Genomic DNA, 15,552 nt, shown 5'->3' on the forward strand with positions numbered 1-15,552 from the left:
CACAATAACCACCCAATCACAGAATTCGACCGTACAATCACTCCGTTCTATGACCCCGCTCACTGCGCGGAGACAAGTGGTACCCAAATAATAGATTTTAGCCGAAAGCCTTTTGCTCCGGGTTCCATAAGAAATGAGGAATACTGTTGCATCCGAAAAGTAGTAAGGATATCATCAAAATCGAAAACCTGGTGGAACTCTAGTCTAACTGCAATGGTTAAACTAAAGCAAACTCTGCACAGAAAATGGAAACTGTCTAATGACACAAAAAATAGAATTAACTACTAGAGAGCCAGAGCAATATTTAATAGGGAAAAATCTAGAGCAATCAGCCGCTACATGAAAGACACACTTGACAGAGGAAAGCTACCTCGTTGCACACATAAAAGTGACACAAATCAGGGGCTTGACAAAGAAGCGTGGATCGACCACATCAGCAGTTCCCCCACCATGAGTCAAGTCAGAGAGTTTGAGTGGGATCAATTAGTTGACAATGAGATGGAATCTGTTCTTACCACTAAAGAAGCACTAACACAGTGTATTAACTCTCTCAGGCCAACTAACACAGCTGGAGTTGATAGAGTCCCCCACTTCTTGGTAAAGTGTCTCAGCCCTTACTTAATTGAACCACTCCAAGCAATTTATAGCTCTATCCTTGTTTGCCGAGTTTTCCCTGAGAACTGGAATACGTATGCTGTAATTCCAATGCCGAAAATTACAAAGCCTAACTGTGGACCATTATAGGCCAATATCTAATGCATCTACCCAGTTAAAAGTACTGGAGAAAGCTCTATTGCCAAAGTTGTCGAATCAGATACTGGCTGGGCAGCATCAACAAATTCATTATTCAATAACTGCAAGATCTTCTATTACTAACCTCCCCACAGTTCAAGCCGCAATACTAAATGCTTTTCAAGCCACAAAGGAAATTGCAATAATTTATGCCGATATAAAAGCAGCCTTCGATAGTCTGGATGTACATGCCTTATTTCATCTGCTCCAACAAGCCTTCCAAATAAAAGAAAATTTGCTGAAGTTCCTACAGGCCCTACTTACTTGTCGGTCCATTTTTTTTACCGCAGACAGATCCTCCAATGCCAACTCTATGCAGAAGTTCCACAGGGCGGAGTCTTATCTGGACTCCTCTTTACCGCCATTATGTTCCCGTTCTGCAAAGGTAGGGATGATGTATGAACTTATGCAGACGATATTAAGATCCTAATACCCATCCAACCGTATATGACCAATAGGGCATTGTGTGTTGTTGTTGTTATTTGGTTTTTAGGAGCATTAGCAACTAAGGCCATATTGCTCCGGGATATGCGGTAGTCATCCTCTGACCTTTCCGCATCCTCCGTATTTGGTGGTGACGGGCTCGAACCCCCGGTCTAATCAAGAAGCGTGTGCTATGCACTGCTGCTCCTTCCCACCTGGCTACGGAGGCGCCTGGCGTTGTGTGACCAGATTAATTATAAGCTTCTGAACTTATTCGTGTACTTAGACAAATTTGGCTTGGCCCTAAATCTGCAGAAGACTGTAATCATGGTGTACTCGCTCAAAAAATCGCCTACGCTCGTACACCCGAATCTTAATGGCAAACTTATCCCAGTTGTTGGGACGCATAGCGATCTGGGAGTAACTTTTGATACTAAACTTACGTTCAAGTCTCATATTGACCTGGTTGTAAAGAAAATGAACTACTTACGTTGGGCCACAAAACAGCACCTCTTGCACGTGAAACAGACAACAACAACCGCACGATATTTAAGAACCACAGTGTATTCGGCAATTTTGTATGGCGTAGAATTGTGGATGTCAGCCACCCTTACCCACATTAGGAGAAGATGCAAGTAGTGAATTCTGGCTGCTGAAGTGGGCAAACCATAAGCACCACCTCCCTCAACAGTTAAGAACTACGCAGCTCTCTGAGCAGCTTGAACTGAAGCGTTTACCAGACATCATTGCCTGGAAACGATTAATAACTACAATCAAAATGATGACTGGCAGGCATGATATCATCACCATGCTTCTGGCAGCTTTGTGAGTGGCACAACCTGTTATCTGCATTAAGAGGCACAAAATCCTTGAGAATAAAGACCAACAGACTGATGATGGCCGACAGGTTTATACCGGTAGGTGAGTTAGAATCAATTCAGTTCCTAACACATGTAGGAATTGACCTACTAAGGCTCACACGAGATTCGAAATATAGGAAACAAACCGCAGTGTGGTTCGCTGAGGCTACTGTTGCCTAGTAGTTGTGTGAATATCTGGCAAAAACTGTGTGTACGAAAGTGAATAGGGTATATCTTGCACAAGATGATTCAGTGGATGTGATGTTAAGATGAACTTTTGTATTACAATTGCCAGGACTCTTGACAGAAATGCAGTGATGAGTAATGCAGTTTATATTTCATCTTTTTGTGTTTATTTAACCTTTCTTGTATATTTTAAACATTCCTTTATTCATATTTTATGGTAATCCCCTGGCATTTTCTGCCGTGAAGGGAATTAGTCACTTACTAATGTACACCTATATTTTAATTTTGGTAGGATAAATAAAGATTTATTTATTTATTTATTTAAAATATTTAACTGAAATATATACAACTATTTAAAAAATATAAAAATACCAAACTATTGACAAATATACATATTTATTAATATACATAAAACGTTACAATGGAGAATTAAATGTTAAACAGCGAAGCACGGGCACGAGGATGGTGAACGTTATGGAGGCAGTTGTCAATAATCATTGCATTTGCAGTGACGTAATTGCCTCGCCCTCTTCTCCCGTTAACCCTGATTTTCTCCTGTTGGGGCATGGGCATGCCCCACTGACTGTTAATGGGGTCGTCTTCTCTATTGATCCCATTTCTTCTGTCTTCGCCCCCCCGGTCAAAATTTAATAGTTACAAATTAAGTTCGCTCACATTTCCGTCTTTCAATCTAGCGATGAACTCAAGCAAATTTTTTTTTTTTTTTTTTTTTTTTAAGGTGCTAGCTACTGAAATCTCAGGAAACTAGGTGGCAGGGCCTGCCAGAGTAAACTACAACTACTGGGGAGTTGGTCTGCCTCCACAGGGCGAAGTGTGGGGAACGTCGAACCTCAGCAGGGGTCTGGCGGCTAAATGGCCAGAAGAACAACGGTGCACGACTCACACACCTCAAGGTCCATATACTTTTAATCTCTGGCCTTTACAGTGAACTGTGTCGCACCCCAATATAAAATACGCGGAGATGGGGGAAACCTCTCGTGCCGTTTGACCCTAAACACACTTTACACTTTACTTTCTCCCATTGGCTTGACTACTATCTTTCTTTTATGTATTTATTTATTATTATAAATTTTTAATAGCACCACTTCTTTCTTTCTGTTTTTTTTGTTAGCTATTTTTTTAGCAGCACCAGTACCTTCCATTTTACTTATTTTTATTTTATTTATTATTATTTTTTTTTGTATTATTTTTATTATACATGTTTTATTTTATTTTCCTCTGCTGCATTTATTATTTCATTTTTATTCATTTCTTTTCCATATCCAGCACCATGGGTGATCTTTTTTTTTTTCTTCTGGAATGGGCCCCCAGAGGATTCTGGCCTAACTTCTGGCCGTACGTCCTTTACATGGACTGGCCCACCTTCCCGTGGTGTGGACGAGTACCTAGAATCATCTGTCCAGGTAACTGATGCTTCTGGGTGTCCAAGCGGCCAAACACAAAAACAGAACACACACATAATGCACACACGAACCTACGTCACACACATATCTGGCCCATTGGTAGCGATACTGTTCTTCACAGAGATACCAGGCGGAGTTGAACAAACGTTCTAGGTGTCGCCATTTACATATACACATGTCCACATGCTCCCATTGGCTCGAATGAATCTCATTAAGAGAAATACGCTTTTAATGTATAAAGAGAAAAGTTTCTTTATTGACTAAATCGAACAAAATAGTCCAAGAGGCAAGTAATGGGAGTGTGAGCTCTGTGGATAGAGTAAAACTTATAGAATTAGTTAGTTTTATTTTCATTCTGGTTGAAAAGACACCAGCGCACTGCAGCAGTTTGTGGTTTTGAGTAAACAAACAAATAATCCTACAAATTCAGAGGAGCAACAATTTGTCATCCGAGAATATTTCGTCTTTTAACAAGTTGTTCGCTATCAACTAGGCCCTCCGTCCCAAAAATAACTACAAGAGGAAAGATAGAAAAGAATGCAATTATGGCATTTGTTTACTGAATATCTGAACAGATTTTAGAACTCTCGTTTCACTTCTGTGTCTACCTGCCCTCAAATAATTTCTTTAAATTTCCATCGAAAGTGAATTAACGGTCATCACTTAATAAATAAACTAAAACATGAATAAATTACAAAGAAATTTGGATTTCCAGGCAGGTATTTTATTCTGTTTTAATAATTTTATTTATTTTTATTTGTTTTCAGACACGTCTGTGTAATTTTGAAAGAAAATAAATAAAAACTTCAGTTCATATATCAATATAATAAAAATATTTTTATCCTAATAGGGTGTAAATATTTTACAATTGCTTCTATTGATCCGGCCAGAATCAGGATTTCTATCAAAGTTGACCCTACTAAGACTGGAATCTTCAATAAACAGTGGTGATCAATGAATAAATACAGCGGGATTTATATTTTAATGGTAAAGGTGTATTCGTGCAAATTTTAATATAAAAATAAAAAATTTTGAAATATTTCTCAGTTTTATTTTTTATTCCCCAGGGCCAGTTTTTTTTTTTTTTTTCAAGTAACAGATTGAAAACTACAAACAAAACAGAAAAAATAAACATAAAAAGAATAAATAAATAATATTATAGACTTATATTATGAAACACAGACACACATGCACGCATTTAAGTGATGCTCATCATATTTAAAATATATTTTTCGTTGCCTTAGAGAGATTGAGATTTAACCTAGGGAACTTTTTATAAACCGGAGAAATTGGAGTAAAGTGACTGGAACGGTTTCTATGAAAAGGCGGTCCAAGACCATCTGAAATAAAGTTTGTTAAGCTTATGAACCAAGCGGTTTTCACAGACATTCTCTCAGATATGCCAGACAAGCTGTACTTGCTACCTGGTCTCAGGCGCAGCTAGCAAGGTTTTTCTCCCCAGTAACTGGGGTTTTTTCGTCCAGCAAAACAGGCAAATCGACCATAGAACATTCGCAGTTTACACACTCAAATACGGGTTAATGTATTTAATTACGGACAACCCTAAAAATAATAATAATTTGTACTTGCTACCTGGAGTCTAAAACACTGAAGGAACTGATATTCAGATTACATTCAAGTCAAGTGGACCCAAATTCGGCGAAGTCCGGACGGTCTGTGACAGCCAAATCCTCTGATTGCACCTTCACGATGGTGGGCTGTTTGTAATCCTGGGTATAACCTCCATGCACAAGTACATGGTGGGTGACCACCCACGTGTGAACCAACGTAAGCATGAGTCAAGGGGTGGCGCGCCCACACCACATGGAGGAACGCTGCCCCTCTATGTTACCAGACAGTATTAAGTGGTAGATGACTCTCATCAACCGGTGAAATACCACCACTTTGATTATTGGACGCTTGTAGTGGTGGAACCCATTTTTAGTCTCTACAGCTAAGTTCCGGTCAACCCTTCCCTATCTCTTCCATCATTCAGTATGATTGATGACTTTTGAGGTTATGATGAACGTCGTGGCGAGATCCAATATTCCTTACATTTCAAGGGTACAGCTCTAAAACGGTGTTCGCAAGCCGGCCGCTTGTTAGTACACCGGACCGAACCTATTGGTAACTCTCTAGGAGGCTTCCGGATCAGCTAGTGTATAAACTTGCTACCTCTACTCTGCCAGATAGTGATTGGAGGGAGTCCGGGTAACGTGTATGCGGGGAGCATTGTCAAGGCCACGTTATGTCAAGGATCTTGGTATATTCTTACCAGGTGTACGCCATATCCAAAAATTTCATTACTTCATACAGCATGTCCCACCCACTTTTTCTTACTATTGAATACACCATGAATTGTCAAACTAATTGAGCAAGCTTATCTGCGAAAAGATCTAAACTTCCCAAACACTTCCTAATAAATTTCACAAATATACGTGGTATCAATTCTAATCTCAACGATGTCCATTTCTATTTGCAGTCTGTCAAACCCCATGTACTTTTTACTGACAGAATCTCAGTTATCGGTTGATTCAAATACTGCTCAGCTCAGATGCCCAAATTATTCGCTGTATTCGCCTTTCGCCTCAAAGGTGGTACTTGTGCTTATGTCCTTTCTGATATTCCCTGTCCGAGACTTGGCGATTTGGAATCTCCTCTCTTTGATCTTCTCAGGATTAAAATCTCTCTTTGTGTCAAATTTATCTGTTGTCTCTACCGTTCTCCTAACTATATTAATCATTTGAAGCTCTTTGACTTCCTCTCTTTACAACTTGACTTTCTCCAATCCAACTTTCGTAACAGTGAGGTAATTTTCCTTGGTGATTTTAATGTTCACAAATCCAGCTGGCTTCCGTTTTCTAGTCACACCCACACAGCAATTCGAGATGCTGAGGCTTTTGCAATTACTAATGACCTAGCACAGATTATTCATTTACCTACAAGAATATCGGACAATCCTAATCACACAGCCAATACGCTTGTTCTTTTTCTAACAAGCAACCCTTCTAAGTACACTCGAAATGAGAGGTCCTTTAGGCACTTCAGATCACAACTTGGTGATTGTCTCTTCTCCATTGGAGCCTTTATTTCATGGCTATTCCCAACCTCGTGTTGTTTGGCATTACAAGAATGCAAAATGGGATGACCAGCGAGACTTCTTTTCTTCTTATCCTTGGTCGGATTACTGTTTCAAAACTTCTCATGTCAACGTTTACTCAGATGGTTTACAAGTGAAACTATTCTTGCAGAAATGGAATCCTTTATCCCACACTCAACTTTAAAATCTCGTCCTTTATCTAAACGTTGGTTTAACAATAAATGTGCTAAGGCTCTTCGAGAGAAGAATGTTGCATATCGTAACTGGCTTGTTTCTAATTCTTCAGTTTCATTTTCTGCCTTCACCAAAGCTCGCAACAATTGTAAAGCAGTTAATAATCAGTCCAAACTAGAGTATGAACAGGCTAACAGTAGAAAACTTGCTTCTTGTCCTAATGGTAGCCTAGCATTCTGGTCTCTTGCCAAAGCTATATGCCGCAACTTTTGCCCATCTCTGCTCACACCTCTGTTCAAACCAGATTGTTCATTTGTCACTTCAACCAACGATAAAACTGACCTGCTAAAATGCCATTTTCCTTCCAGCTCATGTATTAATGATCTTGGTAAAACACCTCCCACCATTCCCTACACGCTCCATTCAATGCCTCCTGTGGTCAATCTCGATGCTAATTAAGCTCCAGGTCCTGATGGTATTTCTCCTCTTGTTTTCAAAACCGGTGCTCCTGAATTTACTACTATTCTTTGCCGCCTTTTTTCACTTACTTATTCCTAAGGTGTTTTTCCTTCCGCTTGTAAATTTGCTCATATCCAGCCAGTTCCTAGAATGGGTGAGAAACCCCTCCGATCCAATTATTGTCCCATTGCAATTACTTCTACTCTTTCTAAAATAATAGAGAAACCAATTAACCGCCAACTCTTAAAGTACCTAAGAAACCTTCCGTCTGATCAACGATCGCCAGTACGGATTCCGTCAGTGTCGATCCACTGGTGATATTCTGGCTTATGTTACCCATTTATGATATAGTTCAATGGAAGGGTTCGGTGAAACACAACTAGTTGCGCTTGACATCTCAAAGGATTTTGATCGTGTTTAGCTTAAAGGTCTTCTAAACAAGCTGCCATCTTATGGATTGCCAACTGTTTTTAGTAATTGGTTATCCAGTTGTCTCTCTGATCGCTCACTGTGGGTGATGGTAGATGGGTCTCGGTCTTCTAACTTCTCCACTAATTCCGGTGTCCCCAAATTTTCAGTTCTTTCCCCTACTCTTTTCCTCTTGTATATTAATGACTTTCTTCCATTGACTGGAAATCCTATCCATAGCTTTGCCGATGATAGCACATTGCATTCCACTTTCCTTTTTGAGACACCTTGTCCTGCTCAATCAGCTTCAACTTCTGGAAAATCTGCTACCAATTCCTTAAATTCAGATCTTCAGGTAATTCTCCAGTGGGGCAAAGACAACTTAGTTGATTTCAACCCTTCTAAAACTCAATCTTTTCTTATATCTCGCAAAAAGGATTCTTCTGCTCCTATGCTTAACTTCAGTGACACTCCGATTTCTAGGCAAAATGATATATCTATTTTGGGGATTACCCTGACTTCTAATCTCTCTTGGCACAAGCACATTACAAATATTGCTTCCTCTGCATCTAAAAAACTTGGTTTTCTCTTTCGTTCTCGGCGTTACTTTTCTTCTAAACATCTGCTCACTCTGTTTAAATCGCAAATTCGCCCAGCCATTCAATATTGTTCCCACATCTGTGGTGGTGCCCCAAAAACCTCTCTCAGGCTTCTGGATTCCATCTAGAAGAGGGCAGTTATGTTAATTTATGATTCATCTCTAACAGAGTCTCTCCACTCGCTTTCTCATAGACGTACTGTTCCTGCTGCATGCCGCTTCTACGGATACTTCCATGGGCACTGTTCTTCTGAATTGGCTTCTATAATTCCCACTCTCTCTTTCAAAACAGTCCGAACACGTGCCGCCACCAGCCAACATCCATTTACTGTCCAACCTTCAAACCCACAGAACCAACTTTTCATCTTCCTCATTTATTCATTCAACTGCCGTTTTCTGGAACATCCTTCCTTCGTACGTATTTCCTGAAAATTACAGTCTACCTAAGTTCAAGTCCAATGTGAACAAATATCTTCTTTTACCCTCCAACCCGAGCACGGTACTAAGTACTATAGGTTCTAATACCTCTCGTGTTTGGGGTTTACATAAAAAAAAACGAAAAACAAAAAAAAAAACAACGATACGTTAAGTTGACGTTTCGAGCAACTTACTGGTGCCTATCATCAGCTCAAACTTTGGCGCTTACGGAGAGAATACATGAAGAGTTGAAATTTGGGAACATTTGTATATAATTTTTGGGATGCATGTTCGGGTTAAATTATATTTGGTTATGCATGGTTCTACTATCAATTAAATTAAATTCATACGGAACCACATACTTAAGTTTAAATTAAATTCTTAACTTCTGTGAGACACCTGCTTACCGATGCTACCAAAACTTCTTGTTCATAATGGCAAAACGTGCTGCCAATAGTCATATTATGGGATTAAATCTATTGTCCTGTAGCAGGATGCCAAATTTTACACTCCTGAATCCTGTGGTTCTTGTTTGAGTTGCGCTCCCTAATGTACGTATCGTCAGTCGTTGTTGTGCAAGTTGGTACTGGGGCCTGGGGGGGAGTTGTATGTAAGCTGCTCTTTAGGAATTTTTGAGGGTTTTTCTTTTTCGTTTTTTCTTCTTTTTCTATATCTTCCTCTAGTTTCTTTTGGAAAAATAGATGTTAAAATTGTGGGATGAACTGGATTCCTTGTTTCATGTTAGTTGATGAGTCTCCGAACATTTTTATAAATAATGCTTCTTTAAATTTTCTTCTGCTGTACCGTACTTGTTGTCTGTAGATAGGATACTTGTATTGTTGACTCCTAATCTAGTGATATTTCTAAATTTCAGAGCCATATTATCAACTTAAATTCAAAAACTCTCGCAAGCAGAAGTTAGCAAACTTAATATTGGTCTAAATTATAAACCCACTCCTATCCATATTCCACGCTAGACTTCCCGACCCGCCTCCACAACAATTTACGGAACGTTCAGGACAACCAAGCCAAGGATTCTATGAATATAACAACGATTCAGCTTCTACTATAAAACAAAAATTACAAGAAGATGAACAAAAAATCCAACAATACATTCACTAGTGCAAGAATATTCTTATGTGAAGAAAGACGAAAATATCCACTTATCAAAAGCGGATGGAGGAAATACCACAGTCTTAAAGGATAGGGAAGAATACATCGATAAAGTGCAAGAGGATAAAAAGAGGATTTATCTTTAAGGTTAAAATACCTACAGAGTATTAAAAAAGAGGACCCACCAATGGTTTTTAAGAAGAAAGTAAAAGCAATCTTTGAATTATCTTTTGAAATTTCTATATAACCCGGGTAGATTTCATCCGGTCATCCAAATGGTTTCTATAACTTCTCTCCCGAATAGTGGCAAAGAATCTCAGAAAATTAAACAACAGAAATTTTCAGGCTAAACAAAGCGGAAATCAGCAATCACGATATCTTGGTATCCTTTGTTATGGATTCCACTTTAACCACCATACCTCTATAAAGAAGCCAAAAATATTCCTCCTTAAAGTAATTAACAGCCACATCTATCTAGGATATATTTAAGACCTCTACCGATTTCGGAAATATATCTCTTAGACCTTACAATGTAGACATGTAGACATGTATAGTATCTTATGTAGGACGGCACCTGAACGAAAGTTCAACTCCGTCTTTGTACACCGTGATGGTTACAGAAAGCACTGTAACAGGCCAGAAATGTGTGTAACGTTATGCTCGTGCAGTGTGTGTGTTGTTTAGTTGTTTCTGGCCGTTTTGTCACCAGGCAGGCGATCACCTGGAAAGCCTGCCCAGTGTCCGTCTACACCACGGGGAGGTGGGCCACAACTGCGCAAGAACCATGGCCAACCTCAACAGTCACGTACTGAATGTCCAAAGAGGGTTTGGAGCCATTCAAAAGAACCCCGCGCCAGCAAGCCGGCAACAGCGCACGCGCGCACGCACGCACACACACACACACACACACACACACACGCACACACACACACACACACACATTCCCAGGAGACAGGACAGCAGAAGACGAAGAAATAAGGATGAGAATAGCATAAAGTAAAAAAAAAAAGAAAAAGAAAAAAAAATAATAAAATTCAAATAAATAATAATAATAAAAAAGAAAAAAATAATAATAATTAAAAAAAAAAAAAAAAAGTAAAATAAAATCTTTATCCATTTCTTGCCCACATCTGTATGCAGTGCTGCCCAAAGTGGCCCACAAAGAGAAAAGGTGTATTGTCAAACAGAAGTTGTAATGTCATTCAATCATGATCGGCAGGAACACGTTCTAGATATAATTCTGAATTCTGTTAAACTGGAGTGGTGTCAGAAGTCTCTGGTCGATGACGGTATCACTGAGCAGAGGAAGGATTTAGTTGAAGAGAGTCTTGATAAAGGATGAGTCAGAGAAGTGCAGCATCTGTTAAAATCTTTGTGTGGTCTTGAAAGCCACAACCATTTTGTATATGACGTCATCAGGACGACGAGGCAGCGCACAGTTGTATTATGATTTATGATGCATTTTCAGTTTCATTTCTTGAATTAACATTAAGGTTGAGAGCCTTCCTGCGATTAAAAGCAACATTGCAGAAGGTTTGAAGGGCCTGGAATTGTTGACAGAAATGAGTATCTTCTCACCTCCGGGACACAAGTTTGGTACTGTTGCCTTAAGAGCCGATCTTAGATCCTCGTAAATGGAGCATTCAAAAAGTACGTGAGGAGAGTCTTCCCGTAGACCACATCGACAGGAGACTGTATTGGAAAGTCTGAATTGGTAGAGTTTTGCGTTAAGCGAACCATGCCCAGTTAGTATGTAGGAGGTAAACAGTGAGGGTGAAAACCATTTTCTGGTGGATGATGAGAGTAGTGCAGTTACGTCGGGAACGAAGTTTTTGGTGATAGCTCCTTTTTCGGTAGAATTCCATCTATTCTGCCAGGTATTCACTAACAAATTCCAGCATCTGGTTCGCTCAGTTTTGGGATCAGTCTGAGGGTTAACAATGATTCCCTGAAATTCCACAGAAATGCCTTTGCGGATGTAAAAGCAAAGCCCTCTAAACACAACATGCAAGTCAAGTGGTATGGTGCCTGCAAGAGTCTGTAAAGCTGGAGTTGATACTGTTCGGCAAACGTGAAGTAGGCTGAGGAGAAAGCAACGCTGAATAGTGGATAACTTGGTTTGTACTGTTTTGAGTGCAGTACGTCTAAACCAAAGGCTGACAGCGTAGGTTGTAATTGGGATTATGGCAGCATTATAAAATAGATGTATGGTTTTAGTGTTCAGTCCCCAGTCTTGTCTGGTAATTTGGAGCAGCATTGCGGTAAAACGCTTAACTTTGACAGACAGATGTTGAATATGCTCAGTAAAGGAAAAGCGGTCGTCGATGATGACTCCAAAAAATTTGGTGCTTCGGACAAGTGGAAGTGATTTCTTGTCAAGTTTTACAACTGGTGGTCTGCGATAGTCTAATTTGTGTTTAAAAATCATGATCTTCGATTTTGTTGGGGATAATTTTAATTTGTTCTTAGAGGACCAGGACGATAGTTCAAAGAGTACTTTATTGGCATAGAGTTCTAATTCAGATCTTGAGTTTCCATTCACTAAAATGATAATGTCATCTGCTTACGCAAGTTGTTGCACATTTTGAAATTCAGTCGTCCTAAGCAGCCAATCATCGAGAACTAGGTTCCAAATCAAGGGACCTAAAATTGATCCTTGGGGGCAACCACGGGAGACAGATCTGTTAATCTTCGTGGTTTTTGTGATGACGGTGACGGTGCGATCAGCAAAATAGTTTCTAACAAGTTTATAAAGCTGAAGAGAGCAGTGATTGGAACGGAGTCTGCTGAGGGCACTTTCCCACCATAAATTATCAAAAGCGCCCTCAAAATCGATAAAGATTGCCATAACGTACTTGGAAGTGGAGCAGTCAATGAGGTGGTGGAGTTCTAATAAAGCGTCTTCGCATCCAAGCCCTTGCCTAAATCCGTATTGAAGAGAGGATGTGGAGCTTGTGGCTCCCTGCAGTGTGGTTATTTTATTGGCAATTAATCGCTCTAACACTTTTCCCAGGTGAGAGAGCAAGGCTATGGGGCGGTAGGATCTCGCATTATCTAGTGGCTTACCAGGTTTATCTAAAATCTTAAGAATGGCGTGTTTCCACGGTTTGGGAAACGTTCCAGTATTTAAGCAGTTGTTGAATAATTTAAGTAGAACTTTGGGCCTTAGGTCATAAAAGTGTTTGATAAATATGTTGTCAATCAGGTCATCGCCAGGACATTATTTGTTTGACTGAATTTTATTCAAGATTGAAGTAAGTTCTTCTGCAGTGTATGGACTTGTTTCTTCTAAAGGAAGGTATTTTTGGTTTAAATCACGAATAGATAGATGGTGTGAAGTGTCAATAGTGAGATCATCGTTAGGCAGCAGTTGGTCCAAGATGGCATTTATGGAGTCTGTTAGTGTAATAGTTTCCATACTGTTGGAGGTAATGGAGTTAAAAATGTCACCCAAGATCATTTTATTTTTGGCAATTTTATAGATGACGCCCCAAGGATTATTATTGCCAGACGTACGGACAAAATTGTGCCAGGATTGAAATTTGCTTTCATAAATCAATTTTACGTATTTTCTTTTGAGAGTTTTGTATTCTTCATGTAATCTGTTGACTTCTTCTTGAGGCTAAGTACGCCGTTTACGCTGAAAATTTCTTCTGGCTTTATGTACAAGTTTCCGAGTAGAGGATAGTTCGTTATTCCACCAAGGTGTGCAGTTAGTTTTTAGTTTCTTTTTATGCGTAGATTTCTGAATTGCAGTGATGATAATGTTTTGAATCTGCAGTGCTATTGTTCGGTGGTAAGAGATTTAAAATTTTCTAGGTTGTCTTCAGGCAATTGAGAGAGAACGGAACGATTAAAACGTTCCCATTTTATGTTTCTAAGAGAGTAACGTATGAGATTACGAAGAGGTTGTTGAGGAGGAAGAGTTGATCCCAGCAGGAAGACGATGGAGCGATGGTCACTTGTCGTTAGGTCAGTTTCTACGTGCCAGTCAATAATATAAGGAGCAATACGGGCTGTAGCCAGAGAGATGTCTATGTTTGATTCACCCAGGGAATTGGAAAAGGTACATGGCTGGTTTGGTTGATTCAAGACGGTAAGCTGATGGGAGAAGATGGTATCCTCAAGCAGTAATCCCCGCGCATCTGTGAAAGAACTATGCCACAATGCAGACTTGGAGTTTGAGTCGAGTAAAATTAGCAGAGGAATATGGCCTAATAAACTGAATACGGAATCAATATAGTGTAAGTAAGGAGTAAGTCAGATGACGGGGGGCAATACATTGAGATAACATAAGTCGAGTGATTAGGACTCAAGACTTGAATGCAAATAGTATGCTGTGATGTTAAACAGGACAAGAGTAAAACGTCAACATTTTTATTAAATATTACGATGGCTACCTTAGGATCTGTATGAGTCGGTTGTAAAATCCGAGAAGAGCAAGGATATCCGACAATTCGTCCTTTTTTATGATATGGTTCTTGAAGAATGAGAATGTCAATGAGTTCCTCCTCAGATACGCGACGTAGCTCATCTGCCACGGTGCGTGAATGGTGAGCATTGGTTTGCAGAAATTTTAAGTTTACAGTCGAAATATTTGACCGGGAAGCGCTTGAACTCGATAAGACTGTGATATTAAAAGGGAATTGTTCGTTGCCTTACTGTGTCATGAGCCTTTATGTATTCAGGACAGTTTATATCTCTGACCGAATGATTAGCATCATGTTTGTGCCTCTTGCAATTAATGCAGACAGGCGGTTTTTTTTTTTTTTTTATGAAAACCCCAAACACGAAAGGTATCAAAACCTATAGTACTTAGTACCGTGCATGGGTTGAAGGAGAAGTATGGGGGGGGGGAATGCCGGAAACTTTGCTCTAGAGACTAAACATGGGTTTCACCACTTCAAGCCTCCAATAAGCAAAGTGGTGGTATTTCACCGGTTGATGAAAGTCATCTACCACCTCCAGATTGATCCTTGCTGGGGCACTCAGCAAAGATATGGCCTAATTTGCCACAATGTCCACAAGAAGGTCTTTCTTGTTTACACATACTTGAAGTGTGTCCGAAAGCAAGACAACAATAGCACTTCGTCACAACAGTGAACGGCTTAAATCGGTGAGAGGTCCACCCAATAAATAACCTGTCTAAAGTAGAGATAGCCGAAAAAATACGTGGGTTAAAGTCAAACACCCAATTCGAAGTATTCTTTGATTTGGAGCTAGTTTTAAATCGGAAAGTGATCTCTTGTCAGATTTCGTGTGAATTTAAAAATTCTTTCAGGTTTTTGAAGTAGAAATCATCAAGTATTTCCTCTTTGGTTAAATCATTATCAATATTATATACCAGTAAGGTTGGATTCAATTTCTTAGGTATCTCAGGGGTTATTCCAACATCAGACAGGATTTTTGAGGAAGAGATGGTATCCAAATCTTTACGTGAATCAGTTTCTAAAATTACGCCTTTGTTTTTAATAAGACGGAGAGCTTTAACTTTGACTTCTTTCAAGTCTTGCTTTAAGGTTTTAACTACACGTTCTTTAACATCAGTGCTCGTAGTAAGAGTAGAACTCTCGGATGCCTTTAGGAGTAATAAATGTG

The 15,552-nt window shown here is 39.5% G+C and overlaps 1 protein-coding gene across 1 annotated transcript in view; it reads left to right on the forward strand.

Annotated features, from left to right (window-relative positions):
• Positions 1-4,684, forward strand: part of LOC150077696 (uncharacterized) — a 109,535-nt gene extending 104,851 nt beyond the window's left edge. Inside the window, exon 5 of the mRNA XM_090384771.1 lies at positions 4,536-4,684. Within this exon, the coding sequence (XP_090240897.1) occupies position 4,536 (1 nt within the window). The 3' untranslated portion in view covers positions 4,537-4,684. The remainder of the gene's footprint in view (positions 1-4,535) is intronic.
• The last annotated feature ends 10,868 nt before the right edge of the window (positions 4,685-15,552 follow it).

This window comes from Mastigoproctus giganteus, chromosome 11, assembly GCF_048544385.1.
Source record: "Mastigoproctus giganteus isolate SK-2022 chromosome 11, ASM4854438v1, whole genome shotgun sequence".
NCBI classification, from domain to species: domain Eukaryota; kingdom Metazoa; phylum Arthropoda; class Arachnida; order Uropygi; family Thelyphonidae; genus Mastigoproctus; species Mastigoproctus giganteus.